At 39.2% G+C, this 14,332-nt stretch overlaps 1 protein-coding gene across 1 annotated transcript; it reads right to left on the bottom strand.

Annotated features, from left to right (window-relative positions):
- Positions 1 to 11,539: 11,539 nt before the first annotated feature.
- On the bottom strand, positions 11,540 to 13,830 carry hoxb13a (homeobox B13a). Its single transcript, XM_086290486.1, has 2 exons — positions 13,107 to 13,830; positions 11,540 to 11,971 (listed from the first exon to the last, which is right to left on the bottom strand). Exons 1-2 carry the CDS (start codon positions 13,810 to 13,812, stop codon positions 11,724 to 11,726), a joined length of 954 nt encoding a protein of 317 aa, XP_086146612.1. The 5' UTR covers positions 13,813 to 13,830; the 3' UTR covers positions 11,540 to 11,723.
- Between the last annotated feature and the right edge of the window lie 502 nt (positions 13,831 to 14,332).

The following is a 14,332-nucleotide window of genomic DNA, read 5'->3' as shown; positions in this document are numbered from 1 at the left end:
TCGGTCGTTGTGTCCTTGGGCAAGACACTTCACCCGTTGCCTACTGGTGGTAGTCAGAGGGCCCGGTGGCGCCAGTGTCCGGCAGCCTCGCCTCTGTCAGTGCGCCCCAGGGTGGCTGTGGCTACAATGTAGCTTGCCATCACCAGTGTGTGAATGTGTGTGTGAATGGGTCGATGACTGGATATGTAAAGCGCTTTGGGGTCCTTAGGGACTAGTAAAGCGCTATATAAATACAGGCCATTTACCATTTACTCATAACTCGGCTAAAGTATTTTATCATACTTTTTAGAATAAATACATTATCAATTTAAGTTAAGTTCTTTGATTTAAATTATTCAATTATAGAATTTAATTCTTATTTTATTTTTTTGTTGTTTTTTGTGTTTATTTATGCTAAATAAAACATGACATTGCATACCTCTGTACACAGGCAAACTACAAAGTAAAGGCAAGTTTCCTGAGGTCACGGGTATAGTGTGATACTATCTAGCTCGCTGATCTCTTATATTAATCTCTAAACATGTTTGTGGTTGTACAAGTCAATCTTTTTAAAGCTGTCTTCCATGTATAAATTTATTTGCACACATAATGCATCTGATAATGAAATCATTGTGACCCCCCTTAAGTATAATATTTAATTTCACTTCACACCACTGTCAATCCCAGCTGTGGATAAATGTGTATAGGCAGCTTTCTTTTGAACATCTTTCTTTTCTTTTTTATGCCATTTCTTTTTTTGTTGTTGTTGTTTTAAGTCTAGTCAATTTAGTCTCTAAAAAAAATGGTTGGTTGGATCCAATGTTGAATTTTGACTAAGTATATAATATAATTTAACAAATATTAAAATTCCTCTGCAAAATATTAGCTGTGCACTGATATATAAACATATAAATGCCAGTGATGCGTGATAACCCTGAAAATTCCACAGTGAAAATGATCCACTCCTTTGAAAGCATAATAACTTTATTGAAACCCTTCCTGAATAAAAGTACTGAATAATAATCTATAAAATGCACTTAATCATTAATAAAATAAAAAAAGTAAATTTGAATGTTCTTTCTGATTCTTTCATATGTGTGTGTTACTGCATTCATTTTTAAATTGAAGATCACTTTACTTATATTTCAGATTTTTTATGTTTTATTGATTATATATTTTTTATTTATTTATTTACCCTTGGTGTTTTTTGCTCTTAATTTTGTGACATTTTCAACAGATATTGTCAAGTTCTTAAAGAGTTACATAAAATTATAGTCTTGAGTCCTGCATTTTTTCTATTTTACTAGGAACATGGGCAATAGGTACAGTAATTTGTGGAAACATATGACAACATGACTCCTACCAAAGCTTTCTTGTAATATCTTTAATATCTTTATCTTTAATATCTTGTATAACTAGCTCGGCATTCCAGCTCTTCTTTAGATGCTGATTGCCTTTTATTCCATTCTCTTTCATGATGATCCCACACTGATTTAATAATTATGAGGTCAGGTCTCTGGGTAGGAGTGTCCATTGTGTGTTTTTAAATCCAACGCATCTGCAGTTTGTAATGCTGTTTCTCTTCCTTAAAATGTCTTCTTGACAGCAATGGTTTCTGACCTGCATTGCCTTCCATGCCAAGATATGCCAACTATTCAGCGATACTCCTTGAAATAACCCACGGTGAAAAAAATGACTGTTGAATTGTGTTATCATTATCATTTTTATAGATTCAGCTAAAGAAATGGGGGTGGAGAGGATTATTTTTGTGGCAGGCTGCTAGTAACTAAGTGTATAAATTTTTAGTGCTTGTCTGTTATGTGTTTAAACAACACTGGTTCCTACCTTCAGTTAGATACCTTTTTATTTTTTCAGTGGTTATTAAATGAGTGTTAAGTGGCTTAAAAAACAAACAAAAAATAAAAATTCCTCTGACAACGGCCAGGTACAAGGAGTGGCCTGAAAAGTCAGTGAAAATATAGCAATTATCATAAGACCTTCAAAACAGTGGCGTGTCTAGAAAATTTTTGTTGGGGGGGGCAGGTAGGGGCACAGATTTGGAGAAGAGTGGCAGATGTAATTGGCACATAATGTTTAAAAAAAATTCTACCAACCATTAACCATAATTCAACAATCCTATAATACAATACAATCTTCTCACAAACTGGTGTTTGATTTTGAAACAGGAAAAAAGTGTGGAAACAAATGAAAAGACTAACATTTGAATAAAACCTGAAAGCAAGTAAATACTTTCTATGCTGCCTTATGGTAAACTTTGGTAATATTGATCAAGAGCAACACTGGCTGATGATGAAATACAGTCAGCTGGCATGGTGACACTGCCAGTATTAACCTGCAGGGCTGGACTGGGACAGAAAATCTGGCATTTTGACTACAGACCGACCCACCAGGTATTAAAGCCATAAAGACTTTGAATGAAAACAAATGCTGTTGTGACAGTGCCCATATGGAAAAGAAATAGTAAAAACTTATATGATTTACTCATGAAAGTGGCCACTTTCTTATTACTTTCATATATTGTTTTAGTATCCAAAACATACAAGATTCATTATATAATCTTTCAAGGGATCTTATATCTGTTTTTACTCTTTCATGCTTTTCATACAAGTTTCACACAAGACAGATACAAACTTTATAAAATTTATATATATCTTTTCCATATGTACACTGTCTTGTTGGTATATGTATGATTTCTATACATTTTACATCAGATAAAAACTTTGGTTGTAAGATTTAGATAATTATTTAATAAAAGCTAGATATTTTAAATGAGAATAAGAAAGAAAAGTATTTCTTTGTGCCCCACCTTTCCTGTTAATGCCCTACCTGCCCCCCTGGCAAAACTTTCCTAGACCCGCCCCTGCACAGTTACCAGCTGTCAGCTACATAAAAAAAGGATCCTGGTGTTATTTGTCTCTCAGATACAGTTCATAACTTCAACTCATTCATGTGAACTAAAAGGTAAACCTGTTTCTCCATCACCTGTTCAGCTCCGATGATTCAGTAAGGACATCTCCTGGTTTCATCTTCATGTTTCCCTCTCACCAGATAACCAAACCGACATCATGACCAGCAGCTTTACAGCTGTGGCTCCAGCCAACATCAGCTGATACTAGAAATTAATATTAAATAAATTCTAACATCAGCTGATCAAGCTTAAATGTGCTGCTGTTGTTTAGTGCGACATCTGCTGGTTTCCTCTTTCTGGCACAAAGTGGGCGATAAATAAACAAGAGAGAAAAGCCGATCAGCTGATCATTGATCAGTTTCATGATTGAAGTAGCAACAGGAGGGGGGGGGGGGAGAATGAGAGAAGTTCACTATCAGTAAAATCACAGCACCCACCCAGCTGTGTAGAAACTCCGTCAAGCTGGCTAGAACGCAGTATGAGTTATTGTAACTGACAGTAAAAAGTCAGCACAACGAAAATAAACTCCACCTAAACTTGGTTTATATCTGACCCACATAGACTGCAGGTCATAACTTCTTACCTGAAGCTCAGTTCACCTGACACTCGGACTGGCGGCTGCCTCTGGGCTCTCCTCCTGCCTCCCCTTCCCTCATCCACCTGCTGGCCTCTGTGGAAACCCTGCCATAGCCACCACCAAACAACTGAGTTATTTTTACACATCGACCTCAGGGCTCGCAAAATCGCTAGCCCGACGTCCCGGGGCTAGCGATTTTTCCAGTCGGGCTACCAAAATCTATCTCAGCCCTGCCCGTCGGGCTATCATAGGAAGGAAAAAATATATGTCAATGCTTTTGCATTCTTTCGGAAATGTAGCTGGGTAATTATGTCATTGGCATCGGTGAGCCACTGTCAATATGTGACATATTGAAATCGCGTTTGAATTTGCGCTTGTTTTTTGCTTTCACTTTGCAAATGTCCAGGTGCCTTCTTTTGGCGCACCAAGTCACTCGGGTCAGAACATGGGGTGCCACCATCATCCCACTTCTGACACCAATGTGGCGAGCTCAGACAACGAGGAGACGGAGGTGTCGTTTGGTCTTGCTTCCCGTGAGCTAGCCAGGGACCACAGCCGTTTATTGACATCTGCAGAAGAACACTGCCGCTAGCTAACTGCTCAGCGCGGCAACCGCACAGCAACAACAACAACAACAACACACAGGGCGCCCTCTGACCCCGGAAGGACACACCGTCGCAGCGAGAGGGCGTCACCCGTCACTATGGCAACATAAACAAAACATAACTGTACAAACAGAACCCCGAACAGCCCTGACCCGCTACAATATGCTGCTGAGAATATAGCCCAGAAGAAGCGTATAGTATAGCTTTTATTTTGGAAAGAGCCATTTCTCTGTAATAAACTCTCTTTTCCAAAGATGAGTGATTCCTCAATCAGATACGCAAACGCGCGTTGCAACTTCTTATCTGGTGCGAGTCTTTTATTTTGACAGCGAATGCGCACATGCGGACCACTTATGTGCACCCGTGTAAATAACATAATGTTCTGCCGGGTGTGTTGTTGGTTTTCTCTCGATTTCTGAGTCGACAAGCGCCTTTGTTACTGGGACCAGTCATTTTAAGAAAGGCCCCCATTAGAACCCATGAGAAATGCAAGAAATGCATTATTGCTCAGTCTGCAATATCTTTCCCAGAACAAACACCAATTGCAAATAACATACTAAAAATAAACCTGAAAAATCTGTTTAGAACAGCGTACTATGTTGCAAAGAGTGAACTACCACTGGCAAAATTTAGCAGTCTTTGCAAACTTCAAAAAGCAAATGGCCTAGATCTTGGTTCCACTTGTCTCTTACCCGTGACTTCAGCGGAAATTTCAAATTCAGGATCTGACACAGACTGATTCATGTCCTACACAGTTCTTACAAGTTCATAGAAATTTCTGTTCAATTAGAACCAAGTATTTGAGTTGATGATTGTAATTTTTATACAATGTTGTAATTTGTTTTTCAACAATTTTTTGATTAATGTTTTGTTTCCTTTACAATATTATACTTTAATGTATAATATTGTAAAGGAAACAAAACAGGAAACAAAACATCAATCAAAAAAATTGCTCTCTTTTTTATTCGGGCTACTTACATTTATTTTTGGCTACCAAAAACTGAAGAGTCCCTGCCCGAAGGGCTACCAGGGATTTTGAAATTTTGAGAGCCCTGGACCTGCATCTGGCCAATCCACCACCTCTCATTGTTCATGCCATTACAAAAAAAAATAAAAAATAAGTCACCGGGCATATGCCCGGTATGCCCGATGGCCAGTCCAGCTATGTTAACCTGCAACCAAATCTGCAGCTCCATACAGCAATGTTACGACTTAGATTATATCTTATAACGCATAACTCTTATGTTAGCTCCCCTCAGTAGCATACTGTCTGAAATATTCGACGGCTGCAATAATTCTTTAAGTGTTATTTTTTCCTTGGTATTCTAATTTCACCGAAGTTTACTAAACTCAACAAACTTAATATTACTTACCGGGACATTTATTCTGTCCTCATTTTCTTTCACCGAAAAATTGTTTCCTGCAGTGCCCTCTTTCGTGCTTGGCTCTCCTACCTTTGCTAAAGTGATGCACATAGCGCAGAAGCCGATGCTGCATTCACTTACACTCGGATATCTGAGCTTCACCGTGAAAACATAATCGTACATTTGATATTTGATTGAATTTTATTGTTTTGCCTTTGGGGTGGCACCTGGGGTGGCCAGTCTGGTTGGGGGGGTGGCCTGTGCCCCCCCAGGCCACCCTGCTGGACACGCCACTGCTTCAAAAAACTATGGCTCAAGTACAATCTTAAAAATGACAAGTTTTGCTCCTAGTAAGGAAAATATAAAGAAATAAGGGGTGGCTCTAGACCAGGGGTCTCAAACTCGTGGCCCGGGAGCCACTTGAGGCCCACGTCACCCCTACATGCATATCGATGTGAAGAAATACAATGCAATTTTGCCCTTGAAGTTACTTTTTTTGCTTGGGAGGATTCGTTTGTTGTTGAGTGCAATGTTAAAATAAGTTATTTAAAAAGCAAAAAATGATTTAATATGAAAGCAATATGAGAAGAGAGTACAAACATCCGGATTGGCTGTGTTAGTTCAGTGAGACAGTTATTTGTCACTGGCTGTCAAAAACTAATATATACACTTATGTCTGCATTTTTATTTTGTTAAATACAAACAAAATGATAGCAGAAGTGCTGCCACGTGTCTGGTCAGAAAGAGAGTACCAATGTATTTATTTGGTAGTTCAATGAAAGGCTTCAGTTAGTTACTGTAAGCGTGAGGGAAAAAATTGTATTCACAATTGAAGTTAAATTTACTAGTTGAACACTAAAGTGGCCCTCCAATGAGATGACAGTACCAGCAGTGGCCCACAGCTCAGACCCCTGCCCCAGACTTTTGCATACTACATTAGATGCTGCATGCCTTTTTTTCTTTAGTGAAGATAAAAAGGCATGCTAAGTGAAAGACATATTTAAAATGCATGTGTGGATTAAAGGGATTTTCTATAGTTATGTGTGAATAAAGTGATAGCATGGTCCAGCTCAAAGGCTTGCTCTTTCATCTCCTCCTCCTCCTCGCTGGTATGCAAAATAAAGGGGAGAAGTAACTTTGTGAGCTTCAGGTCTTCCATCAATTTTGTTGGTTTTAAAGAAGGAAAGAGATGAAGCAGTAAAGAAAGTAAACAGACCAGCAGAACACACTGCTATTTGTGAAGTTCAGTGTTAATTTTTAATGGTAACACACATGGGGCGATTGTGGCTCAAGAGTTGGCAGTTCGTCTTGTAATCGGAAGGTTGCTGGTTCTCGGTCGTTGTGTCCTTGGGCAAGACCCTTCACCCGTTGCCTACTAGTGGTGATCAAAGGGCCCGGTGGGGTCAGTGTCCGGCAGCCTCGCCTCTGTCAGTGCACCCCAGGGTGGCTGTGGCTACAATGTAGCTTGCCATCACCAGTGTGTGAATGTGTGGATGACTGAATGTAGTGTAAAGCGCTTTGGGGTCCTTAGGGACTAAGTAAAGCGCTATACAAATACAGGCCATTTACCATTTACATGCATGTGCCTCATTTTGAAATATAAAGTATTATTTTCTTGATAGAAGCAATTAATCAACTCTTCATATATGTACCCAGCAGTTCAATTATGTGCATTCCCTGGTGCAGCCTGCTTTAAGCAAAAATAACTACTGCTGTCCAGTTCATTCTAATTAATACATTGTATGCTTTAATGTACACTTGACCCTGGAGTTTCACTTCAGTTCTGCCAAATCGCCCTGGCAAAGCAAATAAAGTTGTATTTAATATTGTATTTCAATTTTTAACACTGTATTCTAAGCCACATATTTGAGCCTGTAGATATTACTGTAAAAATCTTCCTGCACACAGAAATCTCACATTTCATCTTTGATTGTATCTGAAGCATGTGTATACATATTCTATTTGTTTAATACAATTAACTGACTTCAAGCAAAGTATCCAATGAAAGAGAACTAAGAACTTTTAGAAGCAGGTCTGTTGAAGCAATTAACTTCAATTTGACAGGAACACAAAAAGTGCATGCATTTAACACCAGTCAAGTTTTACAGAAGCATTTTCCTTTATAGTTTTACTTAAACTATTATATTTCTGCTGTCACCCCATGAAATTTATAGTCAGCACTCCTTGAGTGGACTTGGACTTTCTTTAAAAAGTCTACAGTGTCACTTCCATGAAATGTGCAGATGAAATGCTCAGTGCAATGAAAACCATTTTCTGGTGGACTGAAATGTTCTCATTTAAAAGACATTGCCCAATGAAGCAAAAAAATAAATAAAATAAAATAAAAATTACGGCCATGAAAAAGAAGCCATCAATATGATTTTGTGTAAATTATTTCTGGGGATTCATGGTAGAGATTTGGATATAGACCAAAACTGTTTTAAGACAAGAAATTCTGAAAAGTGTTTTTATTCAATAACAATTCCTGAATTTTAAAAATTTCTCTTACAATAAAATTGATTTTTCTTTGCTGCATTTCAGGTTTGTTTGACCTTTTTACAGCAGAAAAAAAAGACAACCTGTACCGGTGGTCAAAACCACTTGGAAGGGACCACATGGCGATCAAGAAGGCACTCCTTGATAGTCATTTGAATTTTGGGCCACGAGGGTGACCAAATGTCCCTCAGAACGTGACACAGCGTTTTTGTTCCCTGTGCTCCTGTCCCAAATCTTGAGGCACTGTGACTAGTTCTAAAGGACATTTAGAACTAGCGCTTATTAGTCTGGTTTTTACCCACATCTATGTACATGAAAGGAAAACTTTTTGTTATAGTCTGAAGAAGGTTAGCCAGTCTAATGCCCTACTCCTCAGCAGATAAGATAAGATGAGGCTTGATTATTCAAGACCTTGTATGTGAGGAGCATGATTTTGAATTAAATTCTGGATTTAACAGGGAGCCAATGAAGGGAGGCCAATACAGGAGAAATATGCTCTCTCTTTCTAGTCACTGTCAGTACTCTTGCTGCAGCAAATGTTTAATATGATGGAAACTTTCACAAACAAAAATGGAACAGCAGCATGTTCTGAGAAATCGATGTTTGGTCTTTTTTGCCAATGTTATTTTTCATTTTCACTTTGGGGGGGAAATGTTGTGTGAAATCACTTAGTATATGTCTCAAGGTCTGGCTGTGTGGCAGGCAAGATGGGACCCAAATGCAGGACTCGCGACCCGAAAGAGTGAACTAAGGGAGGCAGCTTTATTTTGGGTGTACAAAAATTCAAATACTAAATACAAGAAAACTAAAACAAAAGCTAGACACTAGAGACAAGGATAAAACTTGTAAACTGAGAAACTAGAATTAAGCATTGCAAGGCTCATAGAGGAACATGCAGCTATAACAGTAGCATGAAACAACAATGGACAGAGGAGAACACGGGGCTTAAATACACAAGAGAGTAATGAGGGAATGGGAAACAGGAGGGAAACACAGCTAGTGCTAATCTGACATAACAAGATGAGGAGTTAGCAAAACTGAATACATTGAACACAGGAAGCGGAACTATCAAAATAAAAAAGAGAAACACACCAACCAAAGACACACACTTTTAACACAGTGACTGGGGAGACATAAGGAACATAGAGACAAAGTTGACTATACATGAAACGTGGGACACGGGAAAAGCACAGACATGTGACAAGGGAACAGAGACTAAACACAGATAAATACTAAGGGAGAAAGAACTAACATCACTAAGAACTTAAGAAATAAAGATAACCAAAACCAGAAATAACAAAAGTCAAAGAATATTAAATCAGAATCTGAAACATAAATATTGGGTCACAGACCCAGTACTGTAACAATATGTGTGTCATAACTGGATAAAGTTTGCAAAGTTTACAAAAGCAATTGACCATAATTAAAGAATATTGGCCTGAGCATATACCAACTATTGATTGAGATCATAAGGACAAACCAAATTGTTGGAAATATGATATGTTTAGCCTGTACAAGCTAAATGATAATCCTGTATCAGCCACAATTTATTGTATTTTTAATTTTAGTTTAGATATCAAAATTTCAGAGTAACTCTCAGCATTGTTCACCTGTCCCATGTTGTCCCACATAAACACTGTGTTTGCCCCACATTTTATTTGTTAGAATCTGGACAGCCTATGTGAATATTAAACCCTTGTTTTGGACACACAAAACTGCGTCAAAAAATGTTTCAAAGATCTTTGATTATAGCACCCTCTTAAATCCGTCGCTACATCCTCTCCCTATAAACACTTTCAAATTTATTTGAGGATAGCCCACATTGTGTGCGTTTCCAAACAAATTACCTTTAAGTGAAGTGGTTATCAAACTACTCAGCATATTCTGCATCTATAAAGCCTACTAACCACAATCTGTGTGTCTGGTAAAGAGGTGATAAGATCCGACACAAGGTCCAGTGCCCCAGTTCTTAATAATAATAATAATAATAATAATAATAATAATAATAATAATAATAGTTTATTCATTCATTTCAGTTATGTTTGAGCATTAACGTAAATGTTTAGAACTCGGTTTATCGCCCATAAAACACAGTCAAAGGATTTGTTAAATTCAAAAAACGTTGCTCATGGTTTTCAGATTGAGGACTCAGATTTCAGCGTTGCGCAAGACGTTCACATCAGAAATCTTTTGACTTCACCAGTGCTGAACATTTATGAAATGGAGTGGCATTTATCGATTGCCAAAGTCGCATACTTTGTCTCGCATATATGCGAGACAAAGTTATCAAAGTATACTTTGTCTTGCATCCACACAATCAGACTATGTAAATTAAAACAGATCCCAATCGCCAGAAAGCACACTAATGTTAAAGGGCTGGACATCGCATTGAAACCATAGCGAGTAAAAACTGTGGTGAACTCATGTGTAGCTGTAATCTGTGGTGCATGGCAGTGGCCCGTATATATTGTGTGTATTGTTAGTGATGTCCCTCACACACCCCGCTATTATAAAATATTCATGGAAGACTTGATACAAGCCTGTCTGGTCACATGATTTTCAAGGTCACCCACCCTCACGTTTGTGTTTGAGAGCTACATACAATGCAGGCTAAAAAAAATTGTATACATACGCACAGACAATTCTGTTTTGTTCTACAGGAGCTTCTAGGATTATCTTCACGGAACATCAATTATTATTATTATTATTATTATTATTATTATTATTATTATTATTATTATTATTATTATTATCATCACACATCACGCTCAAGGTCAGGGTCTTTTTTGTCCCTCCCCCCCACCCTCCTTATTCTCTCTGTCTCTCTCTCTCTCTCTCTCTCTGTGTGTCTGTCTCAAACGCACGCACAGTGCAGGCTAAAAGAACTTGCAGAAAGCGCAAAGAAAATAACACGATTTGAAGTCTCTACTCAGTTTTGTTCTGGAATTATTATTATTATTATTATTATTATTATTATTATTATTCACGAAATATTGAACTGATATGAATTGCTAAGTTAACTTTATTTAAAATTAAAATACTGTTCACGTTAGTTCTCTGTGATGTTAATGTTATGGATAGAATGTTCAAAAAGGGAAGAAAGGAACGAGAGTTTTTGTTTAGCATTTTTTAAATAATATTTTTATAAATACTTTTTAACAAGTAGATATATTAAAACACATTTCCAATGTCTATGATAATAATAAGTACACTAATGATTTTTTCTTCTTCTCCCATACGCGGTTCTGTCACAGGCATGGAAAACCAGAATGCTTGCCATTCCATGAGACAGGCTTCCACCACAGGGAGCGTTCCTCCAGAGGCAGACTTGGTAAGTGAATCTGGTCTATCGTGAACAGTTTTAATCAACAAGCGCAATATGGATTCCTCTGCTGTTTGTCTAATTTCGGATATCAGTTTTCAATGTTAAATAAAAGTTTGTTTGCCTCCTCAAGGCATAGAAAATTATTTTAAAAACATAACACCTTTATTGGGGTGGGACAAAATTTATTTAGTGTTACACTGTGATTTGGTTACTGTTTTACATGCGATATAAACAGTATGGAGAGCATAGTAGTTATGCTATAGGCTACTTGGCACGGACAACACTGACAGTGGAAGACACACACTAGACAGATATATTATCAAAGCAGTCAGGAAAGTTCTGTAATTACAGTCTGTGAGAGGTCCCACTTCCAGTTTCTTTACTTTTTTCCATTCACTGTTAATTATCTCAACTGTTACGAATTGTCCAAAGAGCAGTGACCTGCATGCTATTGAGTACTGCTCTTCACTTTGGCCACGAATTTTTTCTCCTTCACCCTCCTGTTCTGGAACCAGATGGTAATCTGTCGCTCTGACAGGTTGGTCACGGCCGAAATCTTTCTCCTCTTGTCCTTTGTGATGAACTTGTTGGCTGCGTACTCTTTCTCTAGCTCTTTGAGCTGGACCTTGGTGTAAGGTATCCGTTTCTTCCTGCCTCGGCGGAAAGACAAGCTGTCGTTCTGGTGCGCCACCACATCTGTCAAAGAGAAAAAGCCAGTCTGAAGGTGATGGGCTGCACACACCATGATACATTTTCAAGCTCTACACTCCACGATTGCTGTAATAGTGTAAGTGCCGATAAAATATTTGTCGAGCACAATTTAGCATATTTAAGGAAGTGAACGGGAACTTTATGTTTCGATCGGACTGGATACAATCCTGCGAGGCAGACGGGAAACGAATATCTGCTGTCTGGGTTAAGTTCAAATTGACCTACAAAAATGGCGTCTTTAAACACAGTGCACGCATCTATTCTACTCCACATAGACTGTCACAAGGACAGCATTTTGTGTCTTCTCTTGACTTTGTGTTTACAGTGTTTTTAGTTTAATTCTACATTTGTGCGATGTGTGTGTTAAATAAAGAGAGAAGTGGAGTGGGCGTTAGGGTTTTTCCTGTTCACTGTGAATATTGGGCCAAGAGGATTAATTATTTCCATCATTATTATTGAATTAATTACAATGTTAATAATGAAAGTAAATTTTCCTGTTTATTTAATTTATTTATTCATTCATTAATTTTAGCAGTGGCAGCAGAGTAACATGTCTCTCATCATAATAACCATTATGATAACCATTAAATTAACTGGAAGGCCCCAGCAATAAAATGATTATCTCACTTGGTTAATAAACGATATTGAACGAAACACCAAAATGTTTTTCACTCTGCACCAAGAGATGGCAATGCAAGGCTCATTTCTAAGTTAGAGTCTGCAACATGTTGGTATTTTCACAATATCAAGGATCCAATCAACATGACGTTAATTTTCACTTGTACGTGACGCCCTAAACTAGATGGGGATTCAAGGGCAGTGATTAACCTCAGCCATCACAAACCTCAAGCACATTATTGCCTTGCTTTTGCAAAGAAACTCGATGCACCTAATTTTAGTCCAAATTTATGAAGACGATAATTTACTATCGGAGCAAATTAATCATCCGAGATGTTTTTTGTTTTAACAAATGTCAATCCTTTAATTTCTTAATTGTTATTAAATGTAATTTTTATTAAATAAATATGTTCAGTTGCGTCATAGTTACAAAAAATCTGTTAGAGTTCTGTTTAACTGTTTTAAAATCGTTATTATGAACCTTGAAAGCAGCAGTACTCACCAGCAAGAGCGGACTTCCAGAGGTGGCCGGCCTGTCCCTGATCTTTGGAGCAGTACATCTGTCCTCCCCAGGCGTTGGTCAGAGCCCAGGGCTGGTAGCTGTCCATGGGCAGCAGTGTGTCATGGCGCGGTTCCCCGGTGCCGAGCGTTTGGACCACCGACACATCCAGGTAGCTGGCCATCGACTGGTATGGGCTGGCATAGCCATGGTAAAAGGCGAACTCCTTGGCCCGGTGGTTTGGATATTCGTCTGAGCTCACTGTTGTGTCCATGTACTGTGAGCTGAGAGCGGCTCCGGCCGCTTGTGTACAGGACTTAAGAGGAGCCCGACCCATCCTGCATGGGTAGTAGCCGTTACCAAAGTAGCTGTAGGGTAATGCGGTTGCGGCCGACGAGTTCTGGTGCGGCACAGCCGCACATTGCTTCCCCGAAGAGGCAGCGGTCTCACCGGAGCCTGAAGCGGACACATCCATTGTGGAATACCCACCTGAAGAGTGCACCAAGCTGGACGGGTGGCCACCCAGAGCAGCGGCGGCCGCCGAATGTGCCATGATGTTGCGGCACTGGCTTGCTGCAGTGGCAGCGGCAAAGTTGCCGCTACCTACCAGCCCCTCCATGTTCTTGTTCAACTCGTCCACGTTGTTGTCATACACAAACATTACCGTTTCCACTGGCCAGCGAGGATTGAGTACTAAAGAGGCTGTCATATGCCCACCCTTCCCCGTTTTGGCCTTCGTGTGCCTCAGACTCCGTCCGTTCCTGGCGCTAAGCTGCTACATTTGCTGAATGAGGCTGATCACTGGCGCTCACTACACATACATACATATACACACACAAATACAAACACACAAACGCAGCTCAAGAAATGTACTTGTACAGCACTATCATAGCACGGTATGCTGCTTTGTTGGAGTGACGGCGTGTCATTCGGTAGCAAAGACTCCCACTAACCGGCCGGATCTCCACTTACATCCCAGCCGCAGCCTTGACGCAACAAGCCCCCTGGACCAAGAAGTAAGGGGAGCATAACTATTGGATGAGACAGGGTGATCACGTGATGGGACAAGCGCAAAAAGAAGAGTAGAAGAGACTAGTTGAGGACTGTCAGTGAGAGGAGGGAAAAAGCATTTTATGAGTTTCCAGCTGTGATATGAGAAGGGAATGAGCAGATTCGCTTTAGCTTACTGTAGTTTGGTTTACTTTAGTTTGTCTCTGCAGCTGCCTTTG

The sequence above is a fragment of the Aulonocara sp. 'chitande type north' Nkhata Bay genome, linkage group LG4 (assembly GCF_057382095.1).
Source record: "Aulonocara sp. 'chitande type north' Nkhata Bay isolate Kocher_YH1m ecotype deep benthic linkage group LG4, A_spYH_male_GT1.1, whole genome shotgun sequence".
NCBI classification, from domain to species: domain Eukaryota; kingdom Metazoa; phylum Chordata; class Actinopteri; order Cichliformes; family Cichlidae; genus Aulonocara; species Aulonocara sp. 'chitande type north' Nkhata Bay.
This window is presented reverse-complemented; position numbering and strand designations above follow the sequence as displayed.